The sequence below is a fragment of the Diceros bicornis genome, chromosome 13 (genome assembly GCF_020826845.1).
Source record: "Diceros bicornis minor isolate mBicDic1 chromosome 13, mDicBic1.mat.cur, whole genome shotgun sequence".
Taxonomy (NCBI): Eukaryota; Metazoa; Chordata; class Mammalia; order Perissodactyla; family Rhinocerotidae; genus Diceros; species Diceros bicornis.
In genome coordinates this window covers 16,599,565-16,617,805 of record NC_080752.1, presented here as the reverse complement: position 1 = coordinate 16,617,805, position 18,241 = coordinate 16,599,565, and the positions used below count along the sequence as shown (strand labels likewise).

The following is an 18,241-nucleotide window of genomic DNA, read 5'->3' as shown; positions in this document are numbered from 1 at the left end:
GACAACCACAGACCAGGGTTCAGAGTTTCCCTTTTCTGCCCCTTCCACTGCGACCTCCCGGTCCCCACAGGGAGCATAGTGCGTCCAGAGGCGTCTGCGGGGCCTGGCTGTGTTCGAATTCAAGGAGGCTGAATGTTCTACTCTACACTGAGTAGAACATTATTCCAAAAATGCACCCAGAGTCTCCTTCCTGAACCAATGCAGATCCATTTGCTGCGGGGCATTTCTTTTAAAAGCCAATTTTCTCTCTTCAACAGATCAAAATAAGCAAACTTTAACGGTAGGGAATTATTCTTTATTTTGTTAAAATCTACTTCTGAGTTTTCCTACTTGAAACGTGTTTTCCCGAGGACACTGACCTATCCTTTAATTGTTTGGTGCGAGGCATGTTAGGGGGAGGGGCGTTACTTGTTTATTGGAACAGCACAGTTTAAAAAAAAAAAAATCAACCTAGGCTAACAGTTTCAAGGCTCCCCTAAAGATGTATCCAAACAGGCAGCCAATCAGCGCTTACACAGCTTTTTCTGCTTGACTCTTTTAAAGAGACAGAGCCGACTGTGTTTTATCACATTTAAAGAGAACCGCGCTCTAAAAACAGTCTGAAAATGGGGGAGTCTTCCCCTATTTCGCTGGTTTCTGGTCTTAAGAGTCTCTAGTGAGGGACACGCAGTGTGTCCCCGGGATTCTCAGCGTGGGCAGAAAGGAGTCAGCAGCAAATAGCTGGGTCACTCTGCCAGCGCCCCCCTCAATTTCCCATTGTACACCTGGGTCACTGACAATGGAAGCTTCCCCTCCCCCCACGCCTGACTCTCGTCCCCCACTCCCCAATTTAGCTCCATTTATTTGAAGTTTGCAGATTTCTGTGGCGCGCATTCCGCGTCGCGGGGCGCCCAGGTGACGCCCCCTCCCCTAGAATGGTACCGTCTCCCGTAGAGAAGCCAAGGGGCTAACTTGCCAGGGCTGGCAGACCTTGGAAATTTGGGAGCATTCACTCTCCCTTCTCTTAGCCCAAGTCCCCCGTCCCCTCCCCCAGACTCCCCAAAGCACGCCAAAGGCCATTTTCGCGCGGCCCCACTTTGGGGTTTTCCAAAGTATTTTAATGATCTAGTAAAGGAGCAGCCGCGCGCCTCGGCGCCGGCTCGAGCCGCCCAGCTCGCAGCGTGGAGCCCCGGGCCCGGCGCTCGGAGGCCAGACTGGGCGCGAGGGAGGACCGGGGGCGGGGCGGCCGGGTTGAAGTCTGGGGAGGGGGTCGGGGTCGGGGCCCAGGCCCAGGGGGAGGGCAGGCGAGGAGGGGGGAGATAAGGGCTGGGCAGGCGCGGACCGCGGCGGGGGGAGGCGAGGGGCAGATAAGGGAAGGGATGTGGCGGGAGGGGGCCCGCGTTGCTCCGCTTAGGGGTCCGCGCCCCCTCCCCTCCGACGCTGCCGCAGCGCCCCCCGCCCCCCAGTGGCCCTCGCCGCCGAGAGCGCTGGTCAACCCCCCTCCCCGGTGGGGCCGGGAGACCAGGGCTCCGTCCGCTTCGTGTCCCCTCCTCCCCACATCTACAGGAGAGAGAGGCGACGCGCGCCCCGGACACCCCGGCTCGCCCGCAGGAGCTGAGACAGCGGCTCCTAGGAGGCGGCCGCCGCGGGGACTGCCGCGGCCGGGCGCTGACAGGGCGTCCCTCCCGGCCGCCCCGGGCCCGCCCCCGAGCGCCGATTGGCCGAGGCGGCCATCCATCGCGGGCCGTTGACGCCCGCCGCGCTCGCCCGCCCGGGCAGCCACGTTCGGTTGCGCTCCAAGTAGACCAGCGGCGGCGGCGGCGGCAGCGGTGCCGGAGGCGCAGAGGGCGGCGCAGGCGGAGCCGGGCGGGCGGGCGGGCGGGCGCGCGAGCCAGCGGCAGCCGGGCCGGCGGGCGAGCGGCGGCGGCAGCGGCACCCAGGCCGAGCCGGCGCGGGAGAGTTCCAGGGCGATGGGGCCGCGGCCAGGGCTGACGCTTTGACAGCTGGAAAGAGCGCGGAGCCAGCGCCGGGGGGGGAGGGAAGGGAGCGCGGCGAGGAGAGCGCGAGCGAGCGGGCGAGCCGGGGAGGGGGCCGGGAGCCAGGGGCAGCTCGGGAGCAGCGGAGCGCTAGCGGCGGCGGCGGCGAGGCTCGGCGCCCTCTTCTCTGCAAACCATGTTTGCCAAAGGCAAAGGCTCGGCGGTGCCCTCGGACGGGCAGGCTCGGGAAAAGTAAGCCTCGTCTTCCAAGTGGCGGCCGCGCCGCCGCCGGGCTCGGGCGGGCGGTGGGAGGCAGGTGGGCGGGCGGACGGGGGGCTGCTGCGCCCTTGCCCCGGCGCTGCTGCCTGGCTTCTTCCCGAGGCCGCGGCGGGCGGCGTGGGAGAGCCCATTGTTGGGAGCTGGCGATGCTGGGGCATCGGGGAAGGGGCGACGGGGGCGCCGCCGGGGGAGGGGGCACTTGGTGGCCGCGGGGCGTGCCGGGCGCGGGGCCCGCGGGGAGGAGTGGGCGAGGTCCCGCGAGCGAGCCCCGGCGCCCGCCCGGCCTGGGCGCTCCCGCCGGGCCGCACTTCGCCCACCGGGCGCGGGCAGGGGGCGCGTGGCTTCTCCAGCCCCGAAGGCTCCTTTTGTCCGCCCGCGGCGTGAGGAGTGCGTGCCGGGGCTTTGTTCGGCCCCGAGCGCTCTCCCTTGCCTGCCCTCGGCCTCGCTGCCGGCTCCGCGCCCTCCGGGGCGCCGGGCTGGGCAGGGACGGCGGCGCCGGCTTGGCCCTAGGCTTGGGGAACAGTTGTTTGGGGGAGGTGGGACGGTGGCGCTTTGCTGCCCTCTCCAGAGCTCACTGAGCGCCGGAGTCCGGGATGGCGTCTCTCCGGACCCCCAGAGCTGGGGAGAGGGTGGCAAGGAGTGGGTCGGGGAAAGGAGGGAGGCTCGCGGGGGTCGGTGGCTTGCGAGTCTGAGAGACCTAGGTGGGTTTCGTCCCGGCGCCTCTTGAAGTTCAAGTTTGGGGGCTGTTCTCCAGCCCCCACGGCTTGAAGTAACGCGTTCCCTGGTCCCCACCCCGGACTGCTCGCACCCGCGGCCCCAAGGCAGGGCCGAGCTGGCTGCTCACCTCTGGTCGGGGCCACGGTGGGATAGCGCAGACAGGGCTGGAAGCTGGCTGGCAAGGTCCAGGAGCGAGCGCCCCGTATGATCTGACCCTTCTTTCTCTCTGTGTTCTCTGCTCACTTTCTAGGTTAGCTTTATACGTCTACGAATATTTACTGCACGTAGGAGCACAGAAATCTGCACAGACCTTCTTGTCGGAGGTGAGTGGAACTCCCCCCATCATCCAATTTCTTGACACCCCCCCCGCCCCCATTCTTAGAGCCTTTGTTTTCAGGAGCAGCCACTGTGGCCACCATTTTGAATTTTTATCACCTTTTGGCATTTATTGTTAGTTGATCTTCACAGCCTTTTGGCTGGGGGAAGCTCCCAGCCCACCCCTTCCCTTTGCTCCTCTAAGCTGTTTCTGCTCTCTCCTTTTCAGATTCGATGGGAAAAAAACATCACGTTGGGAGAACCACCAGGGTTTTTGCACTCGTGGTGGTGGTAAGTTTATGTGATAGTTTTGTGTGTGTTTGTTTTGTTCTGAGCCCAGGGTCCTGGTGAACAAAGATGGGAGGCCTACAGCAGGCCCCCCACGCCTTAGCATGCGGTGTTGCCGGCAGCAGAGCACCTCTGTGCAGTGGGACCAGCACTGGGGCAAGAGGGAGAGGGCAGAAGGGGCTGATGTCTAAAGTTTTCGCCTCCTCTTTTCCCTCTTACTAAGAACCTACTGAATCCTGCCTGGTGTTTGGGTAGAAACTCCTTACTTTCCCATCTCACTCTGGGCATTAGGCAGGGGCTTGAAAAAACCTTGAAGGATCTTTGTCAATTCTGCATGCTGCTTTAATTAGAGGGAGTGGGGGTAGGGCGAGGCGGGGTGGAGGGGACACCAGGTCTGTTTTACAACTAGCCTGTCTGTCCCTTCCTTTTTCTTCTGTGAGCTCGAAACCTTGAGAATGAAAATCAACTGGGGCCTTTTCCAGGCACCCTGAGAAAAAGCAAGAAGGGGCTGCCACTTCCTTTAAAGATACTGATTCAGACTGACTGGACCTTCCTCTCCTCTGAGGGCCCTCCTCCCACCCCCAACATCCCTAAAACCACAAAGTTTCATTTTACCCAGACCTTAGCTGGTTGACCTCACAGAGTGCCTGTAGTTGGGAGTTAGGGGCTGCCTCTTGTTTGTGGCCCTCTTTCAGGCCCGGGGCCCCTGCGGGCGTGGGGCCACTCAGGTCTGGTCTCTGCTTGCTGCAGGTGGGAGGGAGGCTGAGGGTCAGCGGGAGCGAGTTGCGAGAGTGTGAGACCTGGGTGTTTTGTAGGGCCGAGTGGCGGAGTCTTTGACATCCTTTTGAAAAGGAGAAGAAAGCAGAGCGGCTTTTGATATTTTGGTTGAGCTCAAAAGCACTCGAAGTGCCCGTGTCTTGGGATCTTAGCGTTTACCTGACCGCCAGCTCAGGTTACTGTTCAAGTCTCTTTGAAATGCAGGAGGATGAAGAGTCTGTTCTAACTTGCGCAGAGAAAATGAGTTTTTAATTACTCCTGCCAACCTCGGAACTGCCGGTGTTGGCAGCCTGTGGTGTGGCGCAAGGACTTACCTGTAAGAGTGGGCGATGGGTTTTCCTTGGCCGTTTTTGGAGAGGGGTGTGTGGATGGGGTTGGCAGGTCTGCTGGTCATGGATTTTGCAGAAACTTAGACTTGTGAGTTAAAGTTCCTTAGAAGGGGCTGGGGAGCGTGTAGTGTTAGAAATCTTTAGTGTGTGGAGGAGTTAATCAAATGTGTGCGGCTCAAGAGCCTCTGTCCGCAGCTGGTGGAAGCCCGCGATTTTCCTGTTCTATCTGTAATCCCCCGAAACTTCTCCAGCCTTGTCTCAGCCCCTGGAACACGGAGAGTCTGTCGTGCTGGACACAGGCAGTGGTGGCTCTGAGTGGCTGTGGCTGTGATCTTGTTAGTTAAAAGTTGCCACCTCCAGTTTGACTCTGAACAAATAACCACAGCTTTCGAGGTAGGAGGGAGTCGTCGAGCTGACCGAGGGGCCAGGCTGTGAATTCACACACCTGAGTGAGAGGCTCGTCTGATGACTGGCAGAGCTGGTGGTTGAGATGGTTTCTTCTGTGCTGGCAGATTGTGGTGGGGACAGGAGCTCTGGACCAGGAGTCGGACTTTCGCTCAGAGCCCATTTTACCCTTCCAGCAGGTTCCCATCCCTGGGCCTTCGGCTTCTGACCTGGAGAGGGTTTCTGAGGCCCCTTGTTAATGACTACCGCATGTTTGTATAGGGTTTTACTGTTCAACAAAGGGCTTGTAATACAAAGTGTTGGAGTGACCATACAAAATCACGGAGGGGGCTGAGGCAGGGACGTCTAGGGTAGGTGCCTCTTGAGGAGGGTTCTCTGTTTCAAAGTGAAAGGACTGGCTTCTTGGTCATCCAGTCTCTCCTTTGGCTGATTGATATGTGTTCTTTGGTAGGCAGGGCAGGAATGGTTCTTGCATAAGAATACCTTGAGGGAGGGTCTGAGTGGGAGTGGGGGTGAGGGGGGAGGGGTAAGGGTGAGGAAGGAGGGGTCTGGGGTTGGGGGGTGGGCTCTGGGATTAAGAGCCTGTAGGTTCTCTTTATTGCCGGTCACTCAGATTGCTGCGTATATGAATCATAGTCCTGACTTTGACAATTAAATCTTTTTACTAAATGCAGCCGTTTTGGTTTGGGGGGGTGATAAAAGGAGCACAGATGAGACGGGTGTGGATTCTCCTCCAGATTCCCACCCGTCCTGTCGGGGCATCAGTGGGTGGGTTGTACTAACCTGTCCAAACTTCAGGTGCCCCATGTCTACAGTAGGGATAAAATCATGTACGTTACAGCGCTGGGTAGTCACAAGCAGCATCATGGGTATGAGGCACCTAGCACATACTAGGTGCCTGATACGTGAGAACTATTACAGTGGTTACAAGTGGCTAAGTTACAGAAGAGGTTCGGTCCATTTTGTTTTCTCAGCTGAGTTTGCCCAATGAGTCTGGAAGGTAGGATCCAACCTCTGGGAGATCTGGTGCTGTTAGCACTATGCGTGGGGCACTTGCCGTTGGTACACAAATAATAATTAGTAACCCGATCTTATTTTATTTTTCGACTTGCAGCGTATTTTGGGACCTTTACTGTGCAGCTCCTGAAAGGCGAGACACTTGTGAACATTCAAGTGAAGCGAAAGCCTTTCATGATTACGTGAGTAACGAATTTTTAATCCCGGCAATAATTACAGGGTTGGATAGCTCTAACTTCTTTAGTACCAAAAGCAAATACACAGCCAACTGGCAGTAGTCTTTGTTTTCTCCTTGCCTTTCTTTCTGTTCTGCCCACCTCCCGGCTGCCCTTGCTCCGGACCCTCCTCCAGCAGCGTTCTAACTTGGTGAACGGAATTTCATAATGTTGTAATTATGTGGAAGAGTGTAGATGCCTATCTGGAGAGTTAAATGGCTTTGTGTGGGGCTCAACCATGTGAGATTTATGTTCCAAGTGGACAGTTAGCTGAGAGGGGACTGAGCCTCTTTGGTGCTGGATTAAGAAAAAATTGACCACAACAATAACAACAACAAAAAAAACAAATATGAAACTCGTGTTTTGGAGTAGAAGGAGTGGTTGAGTGAGAATTTGATGAAATGGACTCTTGCATTACTTTCTAGCGAGCGATCGTTTAAATGATGTTTTGGGCGGGGGGTGTGTTTGGTAGTGGGGCTTGTGTTGTATCCACTAGGATGATGTATACTTTGAGCTCCTTGGCTGGTCCATAATCCTGTGTTCAAAATATTCTTGTGGAGATGGTTAATTTCGTCACATTGTGGTGCCTTGTACCCTATCATTCATCCTCTACCTGGATGAGTTGCTTAAGATTTGTGAAATGCTTATGAGGGAGATGTCTGCCACATGTCCATCTCCCATGGCAGTCCCCCTCAAAGAAAAAATTGGACTCCAAACCTGGGCTGGAGTCAGACGTTATGATCAGATGAGTCAGGTTAGGATCTTCTGGGGGAGAGGGAAGGGGAAGTGTCTGCAGATCGTCCCAGCTCCTTCCAGTCTTCTCATTGGCCTTGTAGAAGGTTAAGTGTGTGTCTGTGTCTGTCTGTCTTTGTGCACACACATGTGCACATAAGAGTGATTTGTTTGGTCTTAACACTTCTGATGAGGTGGGTAGGAATGGTCCCCAAGCTCTAGGGCATGGAAATTGGTCTCTTGAACGTCGTCAGGGCCCACCTACTTGGCCAGGCCATCTGTATCCCCCGCGTGCAGAGTTTGAAGCTGGCCTAAGAGACCAGAACCCATTTGGTTGAGTTTCGCAAGTGGTCACATCCCATTACCAGGAATATCTTTATGGTGAAAATTTCTCCTGTAATACGAGGAGTTAGAGACTCAGCTGGAGGCTCACTGGTTTTGAGAATATTCAATGTGATGAAATTTTGCTGTGACTGAAAAGTGAATGCCCTTGGAGTGGAATGCTGAGGAAATTGACCAGTTCTTGTGCCTTCTCCAGGGCTGAAAAAGAGAAGCTGGCGAATGGTACTTAAGGCCTGGCCAACTTTTAGTAGTAAAAGGTGAGGTGACCGGTTCACTTGTGATGTGGTTCTTCTGGGAAGATCTGTGGTGGTGATCATAGGGTTTCCTGAGCTGGAGGTTGGAGGAGGAGGCTAAGAGGCATATTAGCCATATAAAAATAGTCAGTGGTGGGGCTGGCCTGGTGGCGCAAGCAGTTAAGTGTGCGCGCTCCGCTGCGGCGGCCCAGGGTTCGCCGATTTGGATCCCGGGCGCGCCCCGACGCACTGCTTGGCAAGCCATCCTGTGGCAGCATCCCATACAAAGTGGAGGAAGATGGGCACGGATGTTAGCCCAGGGCCAGTCTTCCTCAGCAAAAAGAGGAGGATTGGCAGATGTTAGCTCAGGGCTGATCTTCCTCACACACACACACAAAAAATAGTCGGTGAATTTGACCTTTCTACCTGGTAAAAATCCTGCGTGTTTTTTTTTTTTTTTTTAAACCTGTGGACGGCCAATTCCTGTGTGGCCCGTCTTTGACTGCTATGCAAATAGTTTCATTTTAGAGTGGGGGATGGGTGGACATACTTACTTCAAGTCAGTCTGTTGATATAGGATGTCTGTGCTAGCTTTTGCAGAGTATTTTTCAGAGAAGTTAATGATTTTTAACTAAGTTTGGTGCTCTAGTAAATAATATGAGACTCTCTGGCAATTTGTGGTTTGGTCTGCCGTCTTGAAACAGTGTGGTGGCAGTGAAGGCTTGCATGGGTTTGCCTTCAGTAACTTGTCAAGGAATGGCAGCAGAATTGTGTAGAGATTGCTGAGGTTGGCATAGACATTTAGAAGATGCTGCCAAGAGTTGAAGTCACACTGATTGAGGCCCAGGATTTACAGATTTGGGGATCAAAACCCTTTTTCCTGGATTGCAATCCACTTTGTCTCATGTGGCCTGAGAGTCAGGTCATGTGGGAGGGAGGAATGAATGATGAGTGGGGATGGGAAGGAAACATGTCTACTGTGAAGGAGTTAAGGGGTGGTATTGAGTTGCAGAGGTGACAGAAGCAACTGGAAAATTAAGAAATATTTAAGAAAATTAAGAAAAGGAACCCTCTTTTCTCCTTGTCCTTCTCAAGTCTTCATTCCCATGGCCACCATCCAGTTAACCCTCATGCTTTCTTGCTAGAATTATTGCTGTAGCCTCTTTTTGGACTCCCTTCCTCTTGTCTGGAATGCATGTGTCTCTTATCTGTTCACATCCTATCTGTCTTTTACCTTCTCCTTCATGGAGGATTTTTATGATAGTTTTCTGCACTCTGATGGCCCCTTCATCTCAATGTCTATAAAAACCACCTATACAAAGTCTTCCTTGGTGGCTTTCCATGTGCTGGGCCCCGTGCTGATGCTATAGGTTCAGTCTCATTTCAAACCGCCAGTGACCCTGTGAGAGAAGGCACGTTAACTCTATTTTGCAGGTAAAGAAACTGAGGCACAGAGAGGTTAATTCACACCCAGTAAGTGGTGGAGTTAGGATCTAAACACAGGCCACGACTGGCTCCATATTGGTGCTCCTGACCCCGCCATGGCGCGGCCCCAAGGTCCACGGTGGGTATCATTTGTTTGCACCTATTCCGACTAACTTCTCATTCAGGTTTGTCTTTCCAACCACAGCTTATTAATTTTTTCCATGCCTGAGACCATTCATCTACAGAGCTGTTTATCTCTGTAGCTCTCACAGTACCTTGTACATAGTAGGCGTGTGTGCTCATTGAATGAAGGGGTTAAGGGACTATGGGTAAAGAAAAATAGGGAATTTGGGCTCCGACCTGGTCTGGAGCAGCCAGTGGAGTGTTGGAAGGTGTTCTTTTGGTGACTTCATTTTTGCTGGGTGATCCTGAGCCAGGTGATTTTCCTGTGGGTTCACTAGTTTCCTTAAATCCTCTTCACAAGATTAAGTGGAGTGTAGATGCGAGTGTGCAGTAACTGGCCTCCTGTTTTAGGTCAAGGAGAACGAAAGATTCTGAAGGTTTGTCGGGAGTCTGTGCAGCCCAGGTCCCAGGCCGGGCGTGGTGGGTAGGAAGTGGTAAGTGTTTGCGGGGCAGGATGAAGAGGCTGGAAAGGACCTCCATCGGGAAGATCCCCGTCTCAGCTCTCTGAGGGAAATGATTTTGTGTTCCTGGCGAGTTGTCTCCCATTCCTTATGGCTGGGTCAGAGGTCAGGTCATCTCAAAAGCTCCTCTCAGGTCAAGGCCGGACTGTAGGGCCTGGAATGAACCAGGTGGCTCAGCGAGGAGGGGGTTTAAATTTTCTTTGAGTTGGTGAGTTTTTGTTTGAGTCACTGTCTGTTTTCCGCCACACGCCTGCAACTTCGGTTTCCCTGGCTCACTGTTTGTAAGCCCGAGTGCCCTGATGTTGACCACACATAGTGTGGAGCGTTAAGGGTTCAGTACCAGGAGTGGACCTTTCTGAGAAGTTGGTTTGCCCTGTGTCAGAAGCGCCCTGGGGCTATGGGAGGAGGCTCGCAGGGACCCTGCCTGGGTTTCCCTGCTGTTCCCGCCGCTCCAGCCTGAGCAGTGGTTCTGAATGTTGACGAAAGTCCTTAGGGTCCCATTGGGTTCTCTTGGACGCTGTTGTCTGGGTCCTGGCCTTGCGTGGAGTAGACACTCTCAACTGCGAGCTGTGTCTTTTCCTGCGGGCCCGGTGCTGTCCTGGCCCCCTCCTCCACTTTGATCTCCTCCAGGGTCTGTGGGGTTGATAGAAGTGTCTTGGGTGCCTTCTCCACTACCAGCAGTCTTTTCTCTCCTTGTGGTAGCTGATTTTGTGTTTTCCTTTTGGGGGCGAGAAATGAGTGGCAGAGGTAAGGCCCTGAAGTGGCCGCTGAGCTCCAGGTGCTGGAGAGCAGTGTTGATTCCTGGCACGGCTCATGTGCTGTTCTTTTCCTAATGCTTTTCCAATACATGGTTATGGTTTGGCCTCACAGGTGCCTTGCTGGTCAGGTTTTATTATTAAATCTCTCCCCCTTTTACAGATGAGGAAACTGAGGCCTGGAGTTCAGATGGCTTGTCCAAGGGCAAGGGCATGTAGCCAGGAGGTGGCAGAGTCTAGACCACGGTCTTTGAAGTTCCACCTCTCAGTTTTTGACAACACCCGTTTGATACAGAATCCCTGCAACACAGAGGGAAGATATTTGCATTTGACCCAAAGTGTGCCCATATATATTCACTGAAGAAATGAATTTAACAGGGAATTGAACCGAGCCCCTGAGAGGTGAATTGCAGAGTCACTGGCAGAGGAGGGACCTGGGCTCGGGAAGGGAGTTGGTTATGGTGCAGTGGCTCCATTGGCAGGGAAAATGTGATAAAAGCTATGGCCTTTTCTTCCAGAAAATGCATGTGTCCCTACAAAGGAGACTTTGTACGTGATTTCAGGAGGTTCACAGACTGCTGCCCCTGAGCCCGAGCCCCTCTGTGGTCCCCAGTGAAGAACTTGGGGAGCGCAGTGGACATGGAGTCCCATGACCTTGGTGAGGCTCGAGCCTCAGTTTCCCTGCTCTGAAGACCTGAGGTCCCTTCCAGCTGTGCCCCTGTGAGCCCCTGACTCATCCTCCCTCAGCGGGCTGGCTCCCTTGTCCGTGTCCTCCCACCCAGCAGGACTCTGCTGACCCCTGTACCCTCAGCTGTGAGCCTGTGCCTCCAGGAGGGTTGGTTAGAGTAGGAAGGTGCCCCAGAGTCCTGGACGAGGACAGGAGCTGAGGTATTTGTGGCTCCGTGGCGGGGGTCCAGCGTCCTTGGTGGGTTTGAAATAGCAGAGTGATATTGGAGAGGGCTCACCTTGGATGTGCAGGCCTGAGGTTCCTGCCAGGCAGGGAGTGTCCTCACCTGCCAGAACCCTTTGGGGGCAGGGGCATGAGAGGGTGGCAGTGCGGGCAGGGAGGGGAGAAGGCCGCAGCTGGGCTCCGAGTAGCTGGGGGAGTGCTCTCCCCTGCGATAAGCCAGCCAAGCTATCTGCGCAGAGGTCCTGGCGAGTTCACAGCGTTGCCTTTGTCTCTGACCCTTGGCACCCTTGTGTGGCAGGTTAAAAAAAGAAAACATACACACAGTTGCTTTTTTCCCCATTCCCCTGGAGCTTAGACTGTGTGTTGCGTCCTTTCTGCGGGCTCGCACCCGGTTTGCTGCAATTCCCCTTAACCCCAGAGGCTGCCAGATTCCTCCATTGGTAGCTAATTAAATACTAAGTGAGTAACTGGAATTGCATTTTGCCAGAACCCAGGCAGTGAGGCCACCTTAATGGGTTTCAAGAGGCTACAAGACCCCAAATTGCAAATCCTTGCCCTTTATTTCAAGGCGGGACGTGGGGCGGGGGAGTGGTGGGGACCCACACAAAGTTTTTGGCAGTGGTTACTTCATTTGAACTCCAAGGCCAGCCGTGTGCACCGGTCTTTGCATAATGCCATCTTTGTTAGCTAAGCATTTGCAAACTTGGACAGAGAGTCAGCTCTGTGCCAGCCACCGCCCCGAGGGAGCGGAAGACACCCAGCTCTCCCTGCGGTGTCGCATAGGCCGTCCGTCTCAGTTTTCCAAGGGAAGCGGGTTCTCCAGCGGGGACCCAGAGCCGCCTCGGCCCCTTCCCTCGGCCTTCCCGCCTCTGTATGTGAGTGTGTGTGTGTAAGTCTTAAGAGGGAGAAGTGGAAGGGAGGTGTGTGCCTGAGGGCCTGTCAACCAAGATAACAGAAATGTTACACTAGCTGTAGCCTTTATAATAGTGTCTAGGGTTTAGAGTATTTAGAAAAATTAATCTTTTTTAGCTTGGTAATAATTCTGACCACGGCACAAGTGCATTAGACGATTCACATAAACTTCTTTAATACATGTTGCTGGGAGCTTACAGCAAATAGACAATAATGATTGTTTGTTTTTGATTCGCCAGGGTAATGGGGTTTTCTGTAGCCTCGGCGAGATGAGTTTTAGGAATGTTGCTCTTCGGTTATGCTTTTCTTTTCCTGGGCCTTGAATCCACTGGATTTTGAAGGGCTTGGGCTCTGACTGGCAGCTGGGACGCACACCTGAGTTGTCCCCACTCGGTCATTTCTTGGCAGGGCAGACTTCTGGATCCTCAGTTTCCCCATCTGTAGAATGAGGAGATAAGTGATTCCTCTGCCTGGTTGTCAGGAGGGTTAACTAGTAGTATGTATATAAAATGGGCATCTCTGTGGTTAGTGCTCAGTAAGTTTGTTTGCTTTCTCTTTACAGTCCTAAAGTTTTCCCCCAAAACTTGTAATATGATGGAAACAACAGCATATTTTTCTGGGAGAGCGAGTTGACTGCAGGAAACTGAATTTCCCAGTGATGCCCTCCGGTGCCTGGGTGCCTAGGGTCCCAGGCTCCCTGATGTGTCCTCCTCCCATACCAGCCCTCTTGTCTCACCCCCACACCCCTGCAAGGGGCAGAGCAGGCAGTCCTGCCACAGGCTGGCACTGATAAATACTCCCCTGAGATGTCTGCCCCCTTATCTGCGTTGGACAGAGGGGCCCTGTCCCACTCCCACATGTGGCCGCCGTGTAGCTAAATGGTAAGACCCAAACGCTTGTGACTTGGCATCAGTGGAAATCTGGATTCAAATTTTGTTAGCTGTTAGCTGGTGAGGGCTTCGCTTCTCAAAGTCTAGTCTCTTGACTGTAAAATAGGCACAGGGTTGTCCTTGCTCAGCCCACCGTGGGGTGGCCCTGGGAAGGCATGGAAAGCTGTGCGGGGAAAGTTAGCTGTGCTGTGAAGTGCGGTGTAAATACCTACAGGGCTAAACAGGATCGAAAGCCCCTAAGTCAGGGTCCTGTCGTCGTCCTCTTTGGTATGTGTGCTGCCTGGGCCGGCCTCAGGCCTCACTTGACTCTCTGAGCGAGGAGTCCCAAAAAGGGGCCTTGAGGAGATGGTGAGCTTCGGAAGGGAGGTGTTGGCCATGGCAGGTCTATGGGAAGCTGGTTCTGGGTGCATCGGCTGCTTTCTGTTTGAACTTCCTGGGGTGGGCCTGAGGCCTTGGTCAGCTGGCCGCAGACCAGGAGCAGGAGACACTGCTGAGTTTCTCGGCTCACCGGCTAGTTGGAGAGACAGATGCAGCCCAGCTGGGACAAGTGCTTAAAAAGACTTGTGCGGGGCCGGCCCCGTGGCTTAGCGGTTAAGTGCACGCACTCCGCTCTTGGCGGCCCGGGTTCGGATCCTGGGTGCGCACCGACGCATCGCTCCTCGGGCTGTGCTGAGGCCGCGTCCCACATACAGCAACTAGAAGGATGTGTAGCTATTTCATACAACTATCTACTGGGGCTTTGGGGGGAAAAATAAATAAATAAAAAAAATCTTTAAAAATGACCCAAGGTTATAGATTCTTATCTTGGGTTCATTACTTTGAATTAAAAAAAAGAAAAAAAGACTTGTGCGGAATCATCTTGTTCTTCGGAGAGACCAGGATGCAGAGTCAGGGTGGATGGGAGGAGGTGAACGGTCCCACCCAGCGTGGCTGGGCAACGTATTGGATGTATGTAGAGAGCAGGGTTGCAGGTAATGGAACTGGAGGTCACCTAGTCATCTTCAAGTAGGTAAACTGAGGCCAGGAGAGGAAAGATGCCCTGTCTGAGGTCACCAGTAGCACTCAAACCTGCAAACCTGATCAGGGTCCAGGACTCATTCCTTTGCCCTGTGCTGCCTTACTGCCTTACAGGCTGTGCAAACTTGGGCACCTTAATTAAGCTCTCTGTGCCTTAGTTTCCTCAGGTGGAAAACGGGGTTAATAAAGTACACCTGCCTCATCAGGTGGTCATGAGGATTAAATGAGCTTCTGTGTGCACAGCGCACACACGGTGCATATGGTGTCTGGTGCAGTGTGAGTGCTATGTTAATGTGTGCTGTCGTTCTATGATCTCACCTTGGCCTGGCGGGAATCCTGGATTTCTCTTGGCCCAAAGGAGGGTGGCAGCAGAATCATGTTGGTATGAGAAGTGTGTGCCTGTGAAACAGGAGCTGGTAGTCTTGCTCACCTGTTGATTAGTTCTCTGGATCCCTCCCTGTCTTTGAATCCGCTTTCTTCAAGAGCCCTCGAGTGATTAGGGCAGGAGGGGACTTCCCATACAGCCTACAAACCAGCCCCCTGCTTGTGAGGATGAAGTGAGATGTCGCGGGGACACTCCTGGTCAGCCCCTGGCCTGTGTTCACTGCATCGTCAGTGTCCATTTTCTTCTGGCCTCTTCTCTTGCTGTAGGAATCTAGAACGTTCCCCAGCCCGCTCTGACCCTTCCCCGGATTCCTTCCTGTCGCACCACCTGAGCTGGGTTTTTTGCTCTCCTGCCAGCCAGCCGTTCTGTAGAGCAGATGCCAGCCTGGAATGTGGCTGCCTCCTCCGGGCCTGCCAGGACCACCCCCACCAGAACATTCTCCTTTCCTCCCAGGAACTCTGTGTCTTTTATTCACTTGCTAACGGTGCCTGGAAGGAGAGTGATTTGGGTCAAGGCTGTATCTCTTCCCTTCCCCTTCTAGACTGAAAGCTCCTGAGGGCAGGAGCCCTCCCTATCTTCACCCCTTTCTGCCACCCCCCCTCCTGGGGCCTGTTGCAGAGTCTTGAATAAATCCCGTGGTTGGTGAGTGACACTCAGAGCCTTGGGAAGTGAGAAGGGTTTGATCCCTGCCCAAGGATCAGGCGTGTTAAGTACACGTTTTAATGGAGATGGACAAGCGGCACGTGGGAACACATTGTTTTGCAGGCTGTGAGTTGTGACCCATTAGTGCCTCGTGAAATCAGCTTAGTGGGTCACCACCGGCAATTACGAAAAAAGAAAACTGTATCACACGGAGTAAACATAAGTATTGTTTTGGGAAACTTCTGTTTTCAGTGATTTATGTGTGCCTGTGAATGCATGTGGGCCCTGGGTTTGCGATGTAAAATGTGCCTCATGGTGGGTCTAGTCTAAACTTTGGAAGCTACCAGCCCAGGGAGGGCTGAGAGCGCATCTTGGGCCCTGCAGGTTGGGTGTCTTAGGCCAAGTGACAAGCGATTGCTGACCTCAGTTTCCTGATCTGTAGTAAGGGGGGAATTATTCTTGCCTCTGAGGGCTCTTGAGAGAATTGTTTGCCCACCTTGCTTCCAGAGCGGTGCCTGGTGGTTCCGCGGTACCTCTGCCTTTGGTGTTTGCTGCTGTATTCTTGGTGCGTTGAACATGTGGAAGGTGTTGAGCAAGCAGATGCTTGTGGACTGCTGAATAAACAGGAGCTCCCACTTGAAGTTTGCGGCTTCTCCCCTCTGGCTGGCTGTGGGGCAGGTCTTCTTGCCTGTCTGCAGTTGAGACGGGGGTCCCAGCCCCCTGTGGACTGTGTTGTCTGAACATCTGCAGGGCTCAGGCCACAGCAAGAATCTTGAGAATAGGTCTCAGGGTGTCCTGTCTGACCCAGGTCGGCCCAGCCTCCCAAATTCCTGTCTCCTCCCGGTGACAGCTGTGTGCACAGCTCCCAGGGCGGGCTTTGTGTCCCCGCTCTTTGTCTGGGTGAAGCGCCTGACATTTCACTTCTGTTTCACAGTCCTCTGACCTTAAGAAGCACGGCTGCTCCCTGGGGCCCCGTCGGAGGTTTTCCTCTGATGCTTCTCTCGCAGTCACAGAAGGCTGTTTGAGAGAGCAGGCTCCGGGGTGGCAGACCTCCCCCGGGCCCGGGATGCCAGCTGCAGCTTTGCGAGCTCTCGGGATGGACAGAGCGTGACTTTGCAGACCGGACTGCGATACAGGGGGCCGGCGGGCGGTTACTCCTGGGTGCGTGCTGCGGCCTGGCTCAGCGCTGGTTGGTGATGGGGACCAACGCAGTGTCCTGGACAGTACACAGGACCTGGACTCAGATGACCAGGGTTCAAGTTCTGATTCTTTCAGATGGCCCTGGGTAAGTCCTTTGGCCGCTCTGAGCCTCAGTTGGTGCGTCTGTGATGTGAAATAAGGCCTGGATTTTTTTCTGCCTCTCAAGCTTTTTTTGAAGTCGGGTGAGAGCATGTGAAAATGGTTTGTAATTGTGGTCCGCTTCTGAGAAGTCTGTTTCAGATCTGAACAGATAGAATGTATGTTAGGAAAGGAGCCTCTCAGTTTGCAGATGGGGAAACTGAGGCCTGGAGTAGGGTGGTAACACAGCAAGTCCATGGCCGGATGGGCTCTTGATTCCTGTGGCAGCCACTGACTTGAGAAAACCTCCCCTTAAGAGGTTGGCACCTGTGTCTGTGCCGTCCGTTAGGAATCTTGCAGCTTTCTCTGGGCGATGCCGTGGGCTTCCCGTGGCTCTGGCCATCAGGCCTGTGCTGAGGGGCAGGCGGCCCAGTGGGCAGGCCTGGTGTCGGGCGTGTGCATGCTGCCATTCTTTTCTCGCTGTCTTTTAGAAGGCTTCCAGTAGAAAATGTTATCCTCTCTCTGGAGGCCCTTCCTCTTGGCAGCCCTGCGCGCCCGCCGCCGGCCAGATCCCGCTCCCGAGCGCTTGTGTTACACGAGGCAGGGCTGGCCTGCAGCTCTGGTCGCAGGTTTCGCTGTGGATCTCCGGGCTGGTGAGCCGCTCCAAAAGGGGATTTTACAGCATGACAGGGAATTTCAGGCACCATGTTATCTCCGAATTGGCCAATTGATGGTTTCAGCAGAGCATTTCAGCATCGGGGAAGCCAATACAATTTGAGTTAGTTGTGATGGCTGCCACTTTAAATACCACAGTGAATTTCTGTCAGCGAGCTAATGCGTGGGATAGGGAATTGCAGAAAACTTGATCACCAGAGTGCTTCAGTCGATTCTGACCCCAAGCTACAGGAAATGAACTTAAATCTAGTTGACTGTCGCCACATACTTTCTTTGGCATTATTTTGCCGACAGCATCTTTGTCAAGAGAACTGGAGGAGAAGAGACTAGGTAAAAATCACACTGTTTGACACTGGCCCCCACGATTTTAGGGAGCGACGATCTTCCATGGGAGGTTGAGCCATTGGAAGTTGGGATGGTGGTTTCAGGGTGAGGGATAAATTACTAAACTACAGCGTTGTGGTTTAATAATAAGAATTTCCTATTTAATGAAGGAAACTGGTTTATTGAGCACTTACTGTGTACTGAGTTTTAAAACAAGTGTTCTTATTCAGTTCTCACCCTATTTGGGCAGTGCGGGGGACAGGATATTCTTCCTATTTCGTGGAGGAAGAACTAATAACAGTATCGAACAATTATTGAGTGCTAACTGTATGCAGGCACCTTCCTAAGTGCTTTAGCTTTTGTCTCTTGTATACTCAGAACAGCCCTGTGGGTTCAGTTCTGCTTTTATTCCTGCTTTGTAGACGAGGAACCTGAGGCACTGGAGGGATTCAGGAATTTGAAGGTAGACTTAAACTAAAGTGCTCTTCCTACCATCCCCTGCTGCCTCCCTAAGAACTCATACCAGCTCAGGTGTCTCTGCTGCCTGATTAATGGATGACCCACTGCTCAGCCCAGGGTGGTGTGATGGTGGGGCAGCGGGACTAGGTGGGAGAGGATCCTGGGGGACAGGCACACTGAAGCCCTGCCCATGGGTGGTGTGGGTCACGGGTGCTGTGCTGCCCGCGGGTGCGGGGCTTGGGCTGGTCTTCAGTGCCTGACTCCGGAGGAAGACATCTTGCTTTGGGCCCGTGTACCTTAAAGAAGAGTTTCCCCATCTTT

The 18,241-nt window shown here is 53.8% G+C and overlaps 1 protein-coding gene across 3 annotated transcripts in view; it reads left to right on the top strand.

The window, feature by feature from the left end:
- Positions 1-2,087: 2,087 nt before the first annotated feature.
- The window catches only part of SSBP3 (single stranded DNA binding protein 3), a 162,283-nt gene continuing 146,129 nt past the window's right edge, over positions 2,088-18,241 (top strand). For all 3 annotated transcript variants that reach the window (XM_058552502.1, XM_058552501.1, XM_058552500.1), the window contains exons 1-4: positions 2,088-2,207; positions 3,202-3,274; positions 3,496-3,557; positions 6,180-6,264. In XM_058552502.1, coding sequence (XP_058408485.1) covers positions 2,152-2,207; positions 3,202-3,274; positions 3,496-3,557; positions 6,180-6,264 — 276 coding nt within the window. In that variant the 5' untranslated portion in view covers positions 2,088-2,151. The remainder of the gene's footprint in view (positions 2,208-3,201; positions 3,275-3,495; positions 3,558-6,179; positions 6,265-18,241) is intronic.